At 40.9% G+C, this 13,648-nt stretch overlaps 2 protein-coding genes across 17 annotated transcripts in view; both read right to left on the bottom strand.

The window, feature by feature from the left end:
* LOC109408324 (cubilin) overlaps window positions 1-13,648 on the bottom strand; it is a 649,214-nt gene that overhangs the window by 325,202 nt on the left and 310,364 nt on the right. The window lies entirely within an intron of this gene.
* LOC109408325 (uncharacterized) overlaps window positions 1-13,648 on the bottom strand; it is a 129,199-nt gene that overhangs the window by 25,156 nt on the left and 90,395 nt on the right. Inside the window, exon 2 of the mRNA XM_019681608.4 lies at window positions 1-8,665. This exon is cut by the window's left edge and continues 25,156 nt beyond it. Within this exon, the coding sequence (XP_019537153.1) occupies window positions 7,903-8,013 (111 nt within the window). The 5' untranslated portion in view covers window positions 8,014-8,665 and the 3' untranslated portion in view covers window positions 1-7,902. The remainder of the gene's footprint in view (window positions 8,666-13,648) is intronic.

A 13,648-nucleotide genomic window follows, 5' to 3' on the forward strand; every position in this document is an offset into this window, starting at 1 on the left:
GAGGGTCACCAGGAGTGGGAGCAGGGCCGGCGTGGCGGAGAGATTTGATTTCAGAGAGTGCTTTTCCCATTCAGTGACAGTCGAAGAGCTTCATTTTACCAGGCAGGTAGGCAGCTTCAGGACTTTCACACACACGTTTCACGTGTCTGTCAGTCAGTCAGCAATTCGTTGGTTCACGTGACTGACATTCCCCATTTTGAAGCAGCCGGGGCGTCCTGGTTGGTCCGTAGCGTCCCGACTGCGCGACACTCAATCAAATCAGCAATTTACGTGTTTGTGGGGTAAGATCGATGCGCGCGATCCTAGTTGGGGAATGGACACACAACCAGGGGAATGTTTCCCTGAGTTTGAATGAGCCTCTGCTGTTTATTTCCTTTGTGATGTCCCAGCTGAGACAGCCCTTGCTCCACAATCATTAACTGTAGCAATGCGTTTCAATATCCATTGCTTGTCAGTCGAAAGAGTTGCTGCTCAGTATCATCAAAAGCTAGACGATACAATAAAAGAAACCAGGCTTGTGCACCATCACCACATTTACCCCAAAAAAAAAGATTTGACATCTGCATTTTTCTTTTTCTTTCATCGATGCAACAGCCGACCGTCTCAATGTCACTAACAAGCACATTCGCAACGGACGCATTGATACGATGGGGAGCTCCAACAAAAGTTTGAAAATCTCAATAGCAGCTCAACGCATATTATACCTTCGCTCGAACGCAGAAATTATGACACTCATAGCTGAATGACTGTCATCAAGTCTGGCCCGAATGAGGGTCCATTTGTTTAGTATCAATGCACGACGCCACAAATACAAATGAGTATAGAAGGTTGAACAGAAATGCATGCAGTCAGAGCTTCGTGTTTTATCGTGTGTTTCAAAAAGAAGAATGGATCGTAGCTGTTGGATGTTGTCGGCCGATACTGCCTGGAATGAGAGCTGTAGCTTGTTTCGTCACTGTTTGGGAGGTCGACGTTTGTCATTTAAATTGGACGACACAGTGAGTGTCGTTAGGAAATAATTATTCGGAAATGGTACAGCACTGGGAGAGACTAACGGATCCGGGAATGTCGGCAGTTTATGTGAGTTAATCCGTGAAACAGCAGTGACAAGAACAACGCAAGAAGTGGTAAGTACCGTTCAGCGATGCTAACGCAATGCAAAGGCTGGTTCGACGAGGAGTAGAAACGAGCGACGGATGAGAAGAATGCTTTCAAGAGACAAATGGTAGTGGCTGGTGCCCGTTTCAATAGAGAACGATACAAGGTAGTAAGAAAGAGTGATTAATGATACGCAGTGAAGCGTGGATTGGATTGATATGCGGAGATTTTACGCAATGGTCAATATTGCGATGGTCAAAATTGCTCTACAATTTTTGAGCATTTTAAGCCCTTTGGGGACTCTCTTAATATTGGAACACGGTCTTAAAAATTTGACAAAATTATCATTTTTCATTGTTGCACTTGCAATGTCGGAGATCTGCTGACAGGACATCGAGGAGTAATTCGTGGAGAAATTTGTGGATGTAATTTTAGACATACTTTGAATAATTTCAACTAGGATTCCGAGAGTGATTTTTGGAGGAAGTCCTGGAAGAATTTCTTAAAGAATTTCCAAAGAAATTTCTGGAAAAAAATACCTGTAGAAATTACTATAGCAATTTTAGGAGAAATTTCTAGAGAAATTTTTAAAGAAATTTCTAGAGAAATTTCTAGCGAAACTTCTAGAGTCATTTCTAGAGAAATTTCTAGAGAAATTTCTGGAGAAATTTCTAGAGTAATTTCTGGGGAAATTTCTAGAGAAATTTCTAGAGAAATTTCTAGAGAAATTTCTAGAGTAATTTCTAGAGAAATTTCTAGAGAAATTTCTAGATAAATTTCTAGAGGAATTTCTAGAGAAATTTCTAGAGAAATTTCTAAGGAAATTTCTAGAGAAATTTCTAGAGAAATTTCTTAGGAAATTTCTAGAGGAATTTCTAGAGAAATTTCTGAAGAAATTCCTGAAGGAATTTCTGAAGGAGTTTCTGGAAGTTGCCTACGAGATTTCATAGAAAAAAAATTGCAGAGATTTCTAGCGAAATGCTTGTTGTAGGTTCTAGACGAATCTATGGGGCAAAAACTTTAATGATATGTCTGAAAGAATTGTCCAAGAACTTCCTGAGATAAATTCTGCAGAAATTCTGGAGAAATCTGTGGAGAATTTCTTGCGGTCTTCCTGGAAGAATTCCTGCAGGAATCTCTAAAAGTATTCCAGAAGGGATTTTTGTAGAATTTTCTTGAATAATTCCGAAACAAATCCTTAGAGAAATTTTTGAATTTTTTTTTTGGGAAAATCAGTGGCAATCGTCCTGGATTCCTCGAATCGTAAGGTTATCTTTGAGAGCATTATGTAGAACATCCTGGAGCATTTCATAGAGTACTTCCTAGAGAATTACCAAAGGACTGTCTTCAGGAGCTTTCGAAGTTTATTACAAGTTTTATTTTCGTGTTAAATGTACTATTTTAGCTTGTAAGCATTTGCACATTTATAGTGCTAAAATAACATCATGAGATCTCAGCAATCTCATTTTTTGATGGCCTACTTTCAGATCATTTCGGGCAAAGAACAAATATCAGAAAAGTAAATCGTTCCCTATCAGGGACATCAAAATGAAAACGTCTCGTATTAAAACCTGAAACAGCATGCCTCCTTAGGGTTAGAAATTCTTAGATAAAACTCAAGCTATGTAAGCAACTATTGCTGCGAACAAAAAGCAACCTGCCAGAGAAAATACGATTACAGGATTGACTGATGGATGAACGACAATTATGAAACCTCGTCATCCTGAAATCGGAAAATGTTATTCACTAGGGTAACAGGGCAAAATATATGCTTTGTGTTGTGTTTGTCCATAGGTGATGTCCTAATTTTTTGCGCATTTGTAATGTTCCACATTAATATTTTATATTTGTAGTGTCTCATTATTTTATCGTAATAAGTTGTTCATGGAGAAAACTCTGGAACAATTCCTTGGGTTTGCCAGGAATGTTTTATCGAGAAAATCCTGGAGGAATTTCGGAATGAATGCCAAAAAAAATCGGAAGAAATTACAGGAAAATGCCTGGAAGAATTTGTGTAGAAGTTTTTGCAGGAATTACTTGAGAAAATTTTGAAGGAATTTCTAGAGGAATCACTGGGGCAAAAACTCTGATGGAATTCTTATAAGTATTTCCCAAGAAATTCCTACAAGTAATTCTGAAGAAATTCTTGTAAAATCTATGGATAAATTTCAGGACATATTTCTTGAGGAATCTATAGAAGAATTTCTGCAGAAATTTCAGGAGAAATTTCAGGATTTTTTAGGGAGAATCTCTACATAAAACTTCAGAGTAATTCTTGAAGAAATTTCTAGAAAAATTAATGGCAATCTCCTGAAGGACTTCCTGCAGGTAAGGTAATCATGGAGGACAATCTGGAGAATGCTCTGAAGGATTTCCTGGAGTTATTCCTATAGAATAACTAGAGAAATGCCTGCAGTAATTTCTAAAAGAAATCCAGAAATGATTAAAAAAACTCATTAAGGAATTTCTGGTACAATGTATAGAGGAATTCCTGAAAACATTTTTGCAAGAATTCATTGAGAAATTTTTGCAGGAATTCCTAGAGGTATCTCTGGGGCAAAAACTCTGATGCAATACGATGAAGAATTTCCAAAAAAATCTTGCAAGAAATTCTGGAAAAAATCTAGAGAAATCTGTAAAAAAAAATCGTGAATAAATTTCTTTAGAAATCCCTAGAATAATTTCTGTAGGAATGTCAAGGGGAATTCCAGAATGAATTTCCGGAGATATTTCTGGAAAAATTCCATGATAAATCCTTAGAGGAACTCTTGAAGAAATCTCTTGAAAAAAATAATAGAAAGCTTTCTGGAGGACTTTCCGAACGAAAAGTCTTCAGCAACAGTAATCTGGAAAAGTTCCTGGAGGACTTCCTGGCGTTCTTCCTTAAGGACTGGAGGGCTATTTGAAGTAATTTGTAAAATAATTTCAAGAGTGGTTTGAGCAGAAACTCCTGGCGAAATTTCTGGCAGAACTCTGGAAGAACTTTCTGAAGGAATTTCAGGAAAAAATCCTGGAGGAATGGGAGCAGAAATTTCAAGAGAAGTTTCTGTGAAAATACATGGAGGAACTTCTGGAGAAATCTTTGGAGGAATTTCTACTGGAATCTCTGGCCAAAAGCCTGGTGGATTTTGCGGAAGGATTTCCCAACAACTTTGTGCAAGAAATTCACGAAGAAGTCCTGGACAAATCCTTAGAGGAATTCATGAAGAAGCCTCTAGAAATGTTAAGGGAAGCACTTTCTGCAGGTAAGGTTGGCATGGAGTGAAACCTAGAGAACATTCTGAAGGATTTTCTGGAGTACTTCCCAGAGAACTACTAAGGATCCCTCGAAGCAATTCATGGAGGGAATTTTTGAGGAAATGTCAAACATTTTCTAAGAAATTTCCAATTGTGGATCCAATTATTGGGGAAATTTCTTGAGAAATCTCTGGAAAAGTTAAAGGAGGTTTTGCTGATTTAATTGCAAGAGGAATTCATGGAGGAATTCCTTGACAAGTCCTCGAAAGGAATTCTTGAGGAAATCTCAACAGAAATTCATGGAAATGTTCCTGGAGAACTTCCTGGAAATGAGGTCTTCTTTGAGAACTTTCTGGAGGGCTTGATGGTGGACTTCCTATAGAATTTTCTCGAGGACTTGCTGGAGTGATTTCCTCCAGGGATTACTCCAGGAAGTTCTTCAAGAAATCCTTCAGCGATATCTTCCTCAATCACTAGGGATTGTTTCAGGATTTCCTCTAGGATTTTCTCCAAGGATTTCTTCTGGAATTCCTCCAGGAATTTCTTCGCGAAAACTTTCAAGAATTTCTTCAGGAATTCCTTCAGAGAAAATCTTCCAGAATTTCTCTAGGGATTTCTCCAGGAGTTTATCAAGGGATTGCCTCTGGAATTCCTCTGGGGAATGCTTCATTTATTCCTCCAGGAATTCTTTCAGGATTTTTTTTAAGGATTTCGCCAGGAACTCCTCAATATATTATTTCTGAAATTCCTCCAAGCGTTTCATCAGAATGAGTCTACATTAAACTTCGAGATTTCGAGATTTTGTTAGGTATTCGTGTGAATTCAGCAAGAAATTTGTTAAAAACTGTGTGTTCTTGGCCACAAATATTCCTTTCAAGAGAAATTCCGCTTAATATCCTAGAAGCAATATCTGAAGAATTCCTAGAAAAATTCCTGGAGAAACTTTTGAAGTAATCCCTTAAAAGTCACAGGAGTCCCTGGAAGAATTTCTGGAAAAATCCTGGAAGTTTCTGAAGGAATTCCTAAAAAACATCCTCAAGGAAACTCTGGAGGAATTTTTGAAGTAACCACTGGAGGAATTCCTAAAGGAATTTCTGGAAAAATCCTTGGATGAATACTTGGAGCAAATCTTTTACGAATCCCTGGAGCAATCCTTGAAAAACCCATGAAGGAGTACGTGATGGAATTCTTCGAGAATTCATCTCTGGAGTGGTTGCTTATGCAATACCTGGAGGTATTGCTGAAGGAATTTCTAGAGGAACTACTGAGGGTTCTCTGGAGGATTTCCTCAAGAAATGTTTGGAAAACACCTGAAGGTATGCCTGGAGGAAATCATAAAGCAATCCAAAGAGGAATTTCTGAAGCAATCCCAAGAGGAATTCCCAAAGGATCCTCTGTAGGAATTTCTGAAGAAATCTGTGGTGGAATTACTTCAGAGATTCCCAAGGAATTTCTCCAGAGAGTCCTTCAGAAATTTCTCCAAAGATTTTTACATGAATTCCTCCAGAGATTCCTTCAGAACCTACAACTTGGGGTTTGCTTCGGGAATTCCCTCAGAAATTGCTTAAGCATTTCCTCTTGGGATTGCTTGGAACAAAATAATCGAGTATTTCGAAAAACATTTTAGAATTTGAGTTAAAAATTCACTTCGATCAATCCGTTTCAACTCTTGTAACCTTTTTTTAAACCTCTAAAACAGTATTTTAAGTTTCAAATTATGCTATCCGAATGACTCCGCCTTGGTTCTTCGAATTCGAAAAAGCGAGTGTATTAATAAGTTGTTTGTAATTTAGTAAAGGTTCTCATCCGTGTCAGCGCTCGAAACTCGCTCCAACCAACAGTCATCTAGTTTACGTTTGTCATCTTAATGCAATTCACTATGTTAACTTATCCAACGGTCATCATTCCGTAACTTTTGAAACATCTTTCTCAATCATTTGGTTAACGAACCTTCTATTTGCTTGGCACATTTTTCTCTACCTTTCTTCCTCGCATTTGTTACGGTAGGTAACAACTCTGCTGCTCCTACAACCAACTTCCTTACATTATATTTAATATAAATTTTCTGATTTTTTTTTCTTTCTTCACACGCGATTAACAATCATCTCCCCCGACATGACCTGTCCAAAAAATCCCTTATTACTTGCTAGCCTAGATAAAAAAACAACTGCTTTCGGATATTATTCGGATCGGTGTATCGTGTTCACAATCCTGGGAAGAACTCTTTATAGGGGAGGAGGATTAGAGCTTACGCATTATTCTACAAAAACTGAAGAAAAAAAAACAACAACACTTGTGACATGTGGGGCTCCCTAAAAAACAATGGCCCAAATTACAAACAGTCAGTGTTTATGTGTGTGTCAGGGGACATTGAGGTTGGCCGTAAATAGCCATACGCTTCCCATGATGAAACTCTCCGGAACGGTACAAATTCATCATTCTTAATAATCCGGGTTGTTTGTTTGTTTTTTTTTTGGTTAAGTTTCTCGGTTATAGTTGTGTTGTTTCTCGTTCACACACACGATATGTTTGCTCCTAACTGTCGATTATTCTTCGAATTGTTATTTTCTTTTTTTGTTTGGTTACTAATGTCACTAACCCTATGTTGTTGTTTTTTTTTTGTGAACGAGTTGTTTCTGTGTCAATCTAAGAATGTGAGTGTGTGTTTTTGCGTTTGACTCATCTCATTTGTAGCCCCCTTTTGGCTGTTTAGAATTGGTGAGAAAGATTTTATTCCATGTTTTTTTTGCTTTGTTCTATATACCTCCGGTGGTTTTGTTTATTGTTGTTGTTGTTGTTGGCTGTGGTGGTGGTAATTGCTGTCTGCCATTCTCTACAAGTATTGTTTGTGTGGTTGCTCGCTTTGTTCTCGATCGGAGTGCCGGTTGGCTTGTGTGTGTGAAATGTGCACGTGCGTATCCGATAGTTTGGAAGAGAAGGTAAGGTGGATCGAAGTTCTAGTTTTAGGTTGGATAAATTATGGTGAAAGTGGAAGAAGGTAGACTATTTGACGACAGCAGTGTTGAACTGCTGTCCACGAAATAGGATAAATGACTGCAAGAAGATACTAGCTGGTGCATGTTGTTGCTGTTTGCTGAGCTAGACTCGAAGAAGACGAGATTCGCGGAGTTCATCAAGCCTATATACAGTTTAGGTAGTGTGCGTGTGTATACGTGTCAGTAGTGTTGTCCGCCGCTGAACAGTATCCTACAGGGAAAGGATTGTACAACGATCACCAAAGTTCACTGCTTTGCGCAAAGTGTTGGTTTCGAACTAAGGCCTGGGAGTTTCTTCTACCTCTTCACGAAGCCCTTGATGGTGATGGGCTGGCTTGTAGTACTTGGAGATGTTGGACAGGATCAGGATGTTTATCAACCGCCGTTTCTGTGGTACTAGGGTCATGCTGGGTTCGATGGTAGAGGTTTTGGTCACGTTTAGTGATGGTTGGCCATCGACGCTAGCAGTTGCAGTGGTATTACTAGTGGAACAAAATCCGTCCGAATTCTAACAGCCGGGGGGCCTTGGCTATCCATCGGCGAAGTGACCTGGCCCCAGTTGGAGCTTATCTCACTTTGGTTCGCCCATCGTCTGCCCAACCACTATTATCAGTACGATGAACACTGCCAGCAGTACCAGAATACAGCAGATGGCCACCGCAACCATTGCACTGTTACTCATTCAACTATCTGGTTTGGGATGTTCGGCCTATAGTGAACAACCTCGCTGGACTACCGCACTTTGCCGACGTGTGGTACGTGCAAAGGCGGATCTCCGGTAGACTCGGTGGCGGCGGTAGTAACTGCGGCGGCGAGGGCGGCTCTGAACGCTAGCCTTTGCCCAGAATCGCTAGAAATCAAGCACTCCTAACAATTCCTCCAGCTCCGCCAGACTCATTAGCTATCATTTGCTCTGCTGCATCCGTACTCGAGATTATCTTCGAACAATACCAGCCACCACGAATCACGATAATCTATCCGAAAATAGACACACCAACCAGCACCGCCAACTAGCACAGGATGCCCTCGGTTGTGGGAAAAGCCGGCAAATCAATTTGCGATCATCAATTTCACTAATGAAATTCAGCAGCCACCTTCGTCTTGTCCTTCCCCTTGCTCAGACCACGCCTGGTTCATACCGGGCTCGGATGATGAGTTTCGATTTACACTGCCAGGGTTGTGCCCCCGATTTCCATTCAAGGGGAACGATTATTGGAAATAATTTGAATCCGGGTCCCCAAGGTCGTGTCACTTTTACAATGTGTAGCCTCCTCTGCTGGTCGTAGTTATGTGACGCAATCAGTCCCTACTGGATCCGTGTGGTTTGTTGCAATCTGAAAAATGAAGTAATCGAAATGGTTGAAAATTCAGGGAGTAGAGATTTTTCGGATGAGACTCAGAACCATCCATACGCAGTTACCCACTTCGACTATAGATAATCAAATTATAACCCAATGATGACGCAGAAATATTTTCTCCTAGACATGATAAGAACATAGTTCATATGAAAGAAGTCAAGTTTTTAAATGGTATAGCGGAAATACAGGATTTCCTCCGGAATCTCTGGAGAGATTCCCTCCGGAATCCTCTGGAGAGATTCCCTCCGGAATCCCTGGAGAGATTCCCTCCGGAATCCTCTGGAGAGATTCCCTCCGGAATCCTCTGGAGAGATTCCCTCCGGAATCCTCTGGAGAGATTCCCTCCGGAATCCTTTGGAGAGATTCCCCCCGGAATCCTCTGGAGAGATTCCCTCCGGAATCCTCTGGAGAGATTCCCTCCGGAATCCTCTGGAGAGATTCCCTCCGGAATCCTCTGGAGAGATTCCCTCCGGAATCCTCTGGAGAGATTCCCTCCGGAATCCTCTGGAGAGATTCCCTCCGGAATCCTCTGGAGAGATTCCCTCCGGAATCCTCTGGAGAGATTCCCTCCGGAATCCTCTGGAGAGACTCCCTCCGGAATCCTCTGGAGAGATTCCCTCCGGAATCCTCTGGAGAGATTCCCTCCGGAATCCTCTGGAGAGATTCCCTCCGGAATCCTCTGGAGAGATTCCCTCCGGAATCCTCTGGAGAGATTCCCTCCGGAATCCTCTAGAGAGATTCCCTCCGGAATCCTCTGAAGAGATGCCCTTCGGAATCCTCTGGAGAGATTCCCTTGGAATCCTCTGGAGAGATTCCCTTCGGAATCCTCTGGAGAGATTCCCTTCGGAATCCTCTGGAGAGATTCCCTTCGGAATCCTCTGGAGAGATTCCCTTCGGAATCCTCTGGAGAGATTCCCTTCGGAATCCTCTGGAGAGATTCCCTCCGGAATCCTCTAGAGAGATTCCCTCCGGAATCCTCTAGAGAGATTCCCTCCGGAATCCTCTGAAGAGATGCCCTTCGGAATCCTCTGGAGAGATTCCCTCCGGAATCCTCTGGAGAGATTCCCTCCGGAATCCTCTGGAGAGATTCCCTCCGGAATCCTCTCGAGAGATTCCCTTCGGAATCCTCTCGAGAGATTCCCTTCGGAATCCTCTGGAGAGATTCCCTTCGGAATCCTCTGGAGAGATTCCCTTCAGAATCCTCTGGAGAGATTCCCTTCGGAATCATCTGGAGAGATGCCCTTCGGAATCCTCTGGAGAGATTCCCTTCGAAATCCTCTGGTGAGATTCCCTTCGGAATCCTCTGGAGAGATTCCCTCCGGAATCCTCTGGAGAGATTCCCTCCGGAATCTTCTGGAGAGATTCCCTCTGGAATCCTCTGGAGAGATTCCCTCCGGAATCCTCTGGAGAGATTGCCTTCGGAATCCTCTGGAGAGATTCCCTTCAGAATCCTCTGGAGAGATTCCCTTCGGAATCATCTGGAGAGATGCCCTTCGGAATCCTCTGGAGAGATTCCCTTCGAAATCCTCTGGTGAGATTCCCTTCGGAATCCTCTGGAGAGATTCCCTCCGGAATCCTCTGGAGAGATTCCCTCCGGAATCCTCTGGAGAGATTCCCTCCGGAATCCTCTGGAGAGATTCCCTCCGGAATCCTCTGGAGAGATTCCCTCCGGAATCCTCTGGAGAGATTCCCTCCGGAATCCTCTGGAGAGATTCCCTCCGGAATCCTCTGGAGAGATTCCCTCCGGAATCTTCTGGAGAGATTCCCTCCGGAATCCTTTGGAGAGATTGCCTCCGGAATCCTCTGGAGAGATTGCCTTCGGAATCCTCTGGAGAGATTGCCTTCGGAATCCTCTGGAGAGATTCCCTTCAGAATCCTCTGGAGAGATTCCCTTCGGAATCCTCTGGAGAGATTTCCTTCGGAATCCTCTGGAGAGATTCCCTTCGAAATCCTCTGGAGAGATTCCCTTCGGAATCCTCTGGAGAGATTCCCTCCGGAATCCTCTGGAGAGATTCCCTCCGGAATCCTCTGGAGAGATTCCCTCCGGAATCTTCTGGAGAGATTTCCTCCGGAATCCCTGAAGAGTTTTCCATTAGAATTTCTGAAAGGATTTCCACATGAGTCCTTGATTGCTTCTACTCAGTACCATGAAACTCGAATATATTTTTCCAAAAACTACATACCAACCAGACTATTCCATTACTTGCCCCACAAAACGTTAGCACTGGAGCAGGAAAATCGAAAAACGCATGGCGCGCATTACCATTCAAATTTAAATCCACATCATCTGTCAAACTGTGCTCAACCAGTCCGTAAAATCATCAATAAACAGTCGAGGTACGTCTGTTGGTCGGACGGTCGGTGCGACAAACTGCGGAGCTTCTCTCTTCGAAACGGGAACATAATCCATAAGCCATTCCCATTTTCCCGGGGATCTTTGTTGTTATGCTAAACGACGAGGACGACGACATCCACATTATATCGAAGGGGAATACGAAATTTTCTGCTGTCGATGTCGTCGTCAAAGGCCTTCATCCCTGTGACTGTGACTCAAAGTGAGTTTGTAAGGTTGGTAGCTAGATCCACCCACCCCACACGCAGAAAAACGTTCATCTTTCATGATGATGAGAAAAAAAAACCCAAGCTCTGCTGCGGATGCTGTCAAACGATAATCTTGGCTCAAGATATTAAACTCACATATTGTCGAACGGTTCTTCCTGTTCCGCTGCGCTGTTCGTCCATCTGGGGGTGGTGCCTTTGGCTTCCTTTGACACCTTCCCGCACTAAAGTGAGCAGGGACAGGAATAAAAAAAATGTAACGCAAGCTGCTGGCAGTCAGTGCCCGAGTAGGAAGTTGGTGAAATGTACGCATCCGGAGGAAAATGTTAACGATATGTTTGGTAAAATTTATCTCTTTTTATTTTTTATTTTTTTTTATCGGTATGAACGAGATTTTTAACCCTAGGCTAGTCCATCTCGGGACCCACGCTTTACTTCCCTTCCGAAGGAAGAACTCACATTTGTGAGTTTGTCGGGAGTGGGATTCGATCCCAGGTCCTCAGCGTGATAGTCAAGTGTTCTAACCACCACACCAGGTCCGCTCCACATCTCTTTTTAACTGTACATAAAAAAAATAAATGGAGCGCAAAAAGTTGAAAATAGACAAAACTAAAACAAAAAAAAACAGAATAAAATAAAAAATGGGAAAAATGGAAAATAACGTATTTTTTAACATATTCTGATTTATCGACCGTATTCTAAAATTAACTTGATGATTTTGTGGCTATATCGGTCTCTTTCTACTCATAGTATAAGGGAATAGAGATCAAAGCGGATAATGAAATGATAGATAAGATAGAATTCGCTAGGTAGCGAACAAGTGTCAAGTCTTGGTAAGGTGGTATGAACTACCAACGCATTCGGTGTCACGGTGCTTCATTTACCGTTATTATCAAAAAAAAATATACCATCAAAACCTGAAACGCCATTCTCTTTCTTCATCATTCCTACACCTCTGGACAATTTTTTTAAAAAATCGTTAGACGAAATTTTGAGTTACGCCCTTTTAAAGGGCCTAACCCCTAAAAAATCAGGGTTTCTATAGAAAAACATCATATTTCATAACAGAAGCATGTATCTGCCATCAAAATTTGAAGCGCCATTCTCTTTCTTTATCATTTCTACACCTCTGGACAAATTTTGAAAATAATCGTTTGACGAATTTTTGAGTTACGCTCTTTTAAAGGGCCTAACCCCTAAAAAATGAGGGTTTCTATAGAAAAACATCATATTTCATAACAGAAGCATGCTTCTGCCAACAAAATTTGAAACGCCATTCTCTTTCTCTATCATTCCTTCACCTCTAGATAAATTTTTAAAATAATCGTTGGACGAAATTTTGAGTTACGCCCTTTTAAAGGGCCTTACCTCTAAAAAAAAATAGGGGTTTCTATAGAATACCATCATATTTCATAACAGAAGTATGCTTCAAAATCCAAAATAATGAACAGTATCATTAATAATGCTGGTGTATGTTGAACTAACATTAAGTTAAAAAACACAATAATAAAGAATAAAAAAAAAAAAAAATTTAATGCTGTAATACTATGCACTAATATTGAATGCATTGTGTATAAAAATTAGCCATAACGCCAGTATAAGGGAAGTATTCTTTAACCTGTAGGATACGGACGTTGTTGGCTTCATTTACTATTATAGCCAGAACAACATACAATGAAAAACATAAACGACAGTTCATTTACTTTTTCATTTATATAGTTAATGCACACCCATAAACTGAATTTCAAAAATAATGTTGGTCAAATTCTCCAGTTACGCCCATTTGAACGTCACAAGTACTTATAGTAGAATTATTATAAAACTTAGTTTCATTTAATCACGTTTATTCTTCGGTAACGTAGTTTAGCAGTTAAATATAGAACTATCATTACAATTGATCATCTCAATCCTTAGTTTTGTATGTTTATTAATTGAAAACAGCAATCACCATTAAATCTAACGAATGAGATTGGCACATGCCATCGCTTGTTTTGTCTTTAAAAAAGCAATACAAAAAACTTACGTCCCACGCTATGAATGGTAATTGATACAAACATGATTGCTTCCTACATGTTTGAAAATACTTCCCTTATATTAGCGTAATGGCCAATTTGTATACAAACATCAATACAAATAGCCAATATTAGCGCATAGTATCAAATTGTAGCATTATTAATAATACGTTTTATTATTTGGGACTTCAAGGCATGCTTTTGTTACGAAATATGATGATTTTCTATAGAAACCCTGATTTTTTAGGGGTTTGGCCCTTTAAAAGGGCGTAACTCAGAATTTCGTCCAACGATTATTTTAGAAATTTATCCAGAGGTGAAGGAATGATAAAGAGAGAGAATGGCGCTTCAAATTTTGTTGGCAGCAGCATGCTTCTGTTATGAAATA

This window comes from Aedes albopictus, chromosome 1 (assembly GCF_035046485.1).
Source record: "Aedes albopictus strain Foshan chromosome 1, AalbF5, whole genome shotgun sequence".
NCBI lineage: Eukaryota > Metazoa > Arthropoda > Insecta > Diptera > Culicidae > Aedes > Aedes albopictus.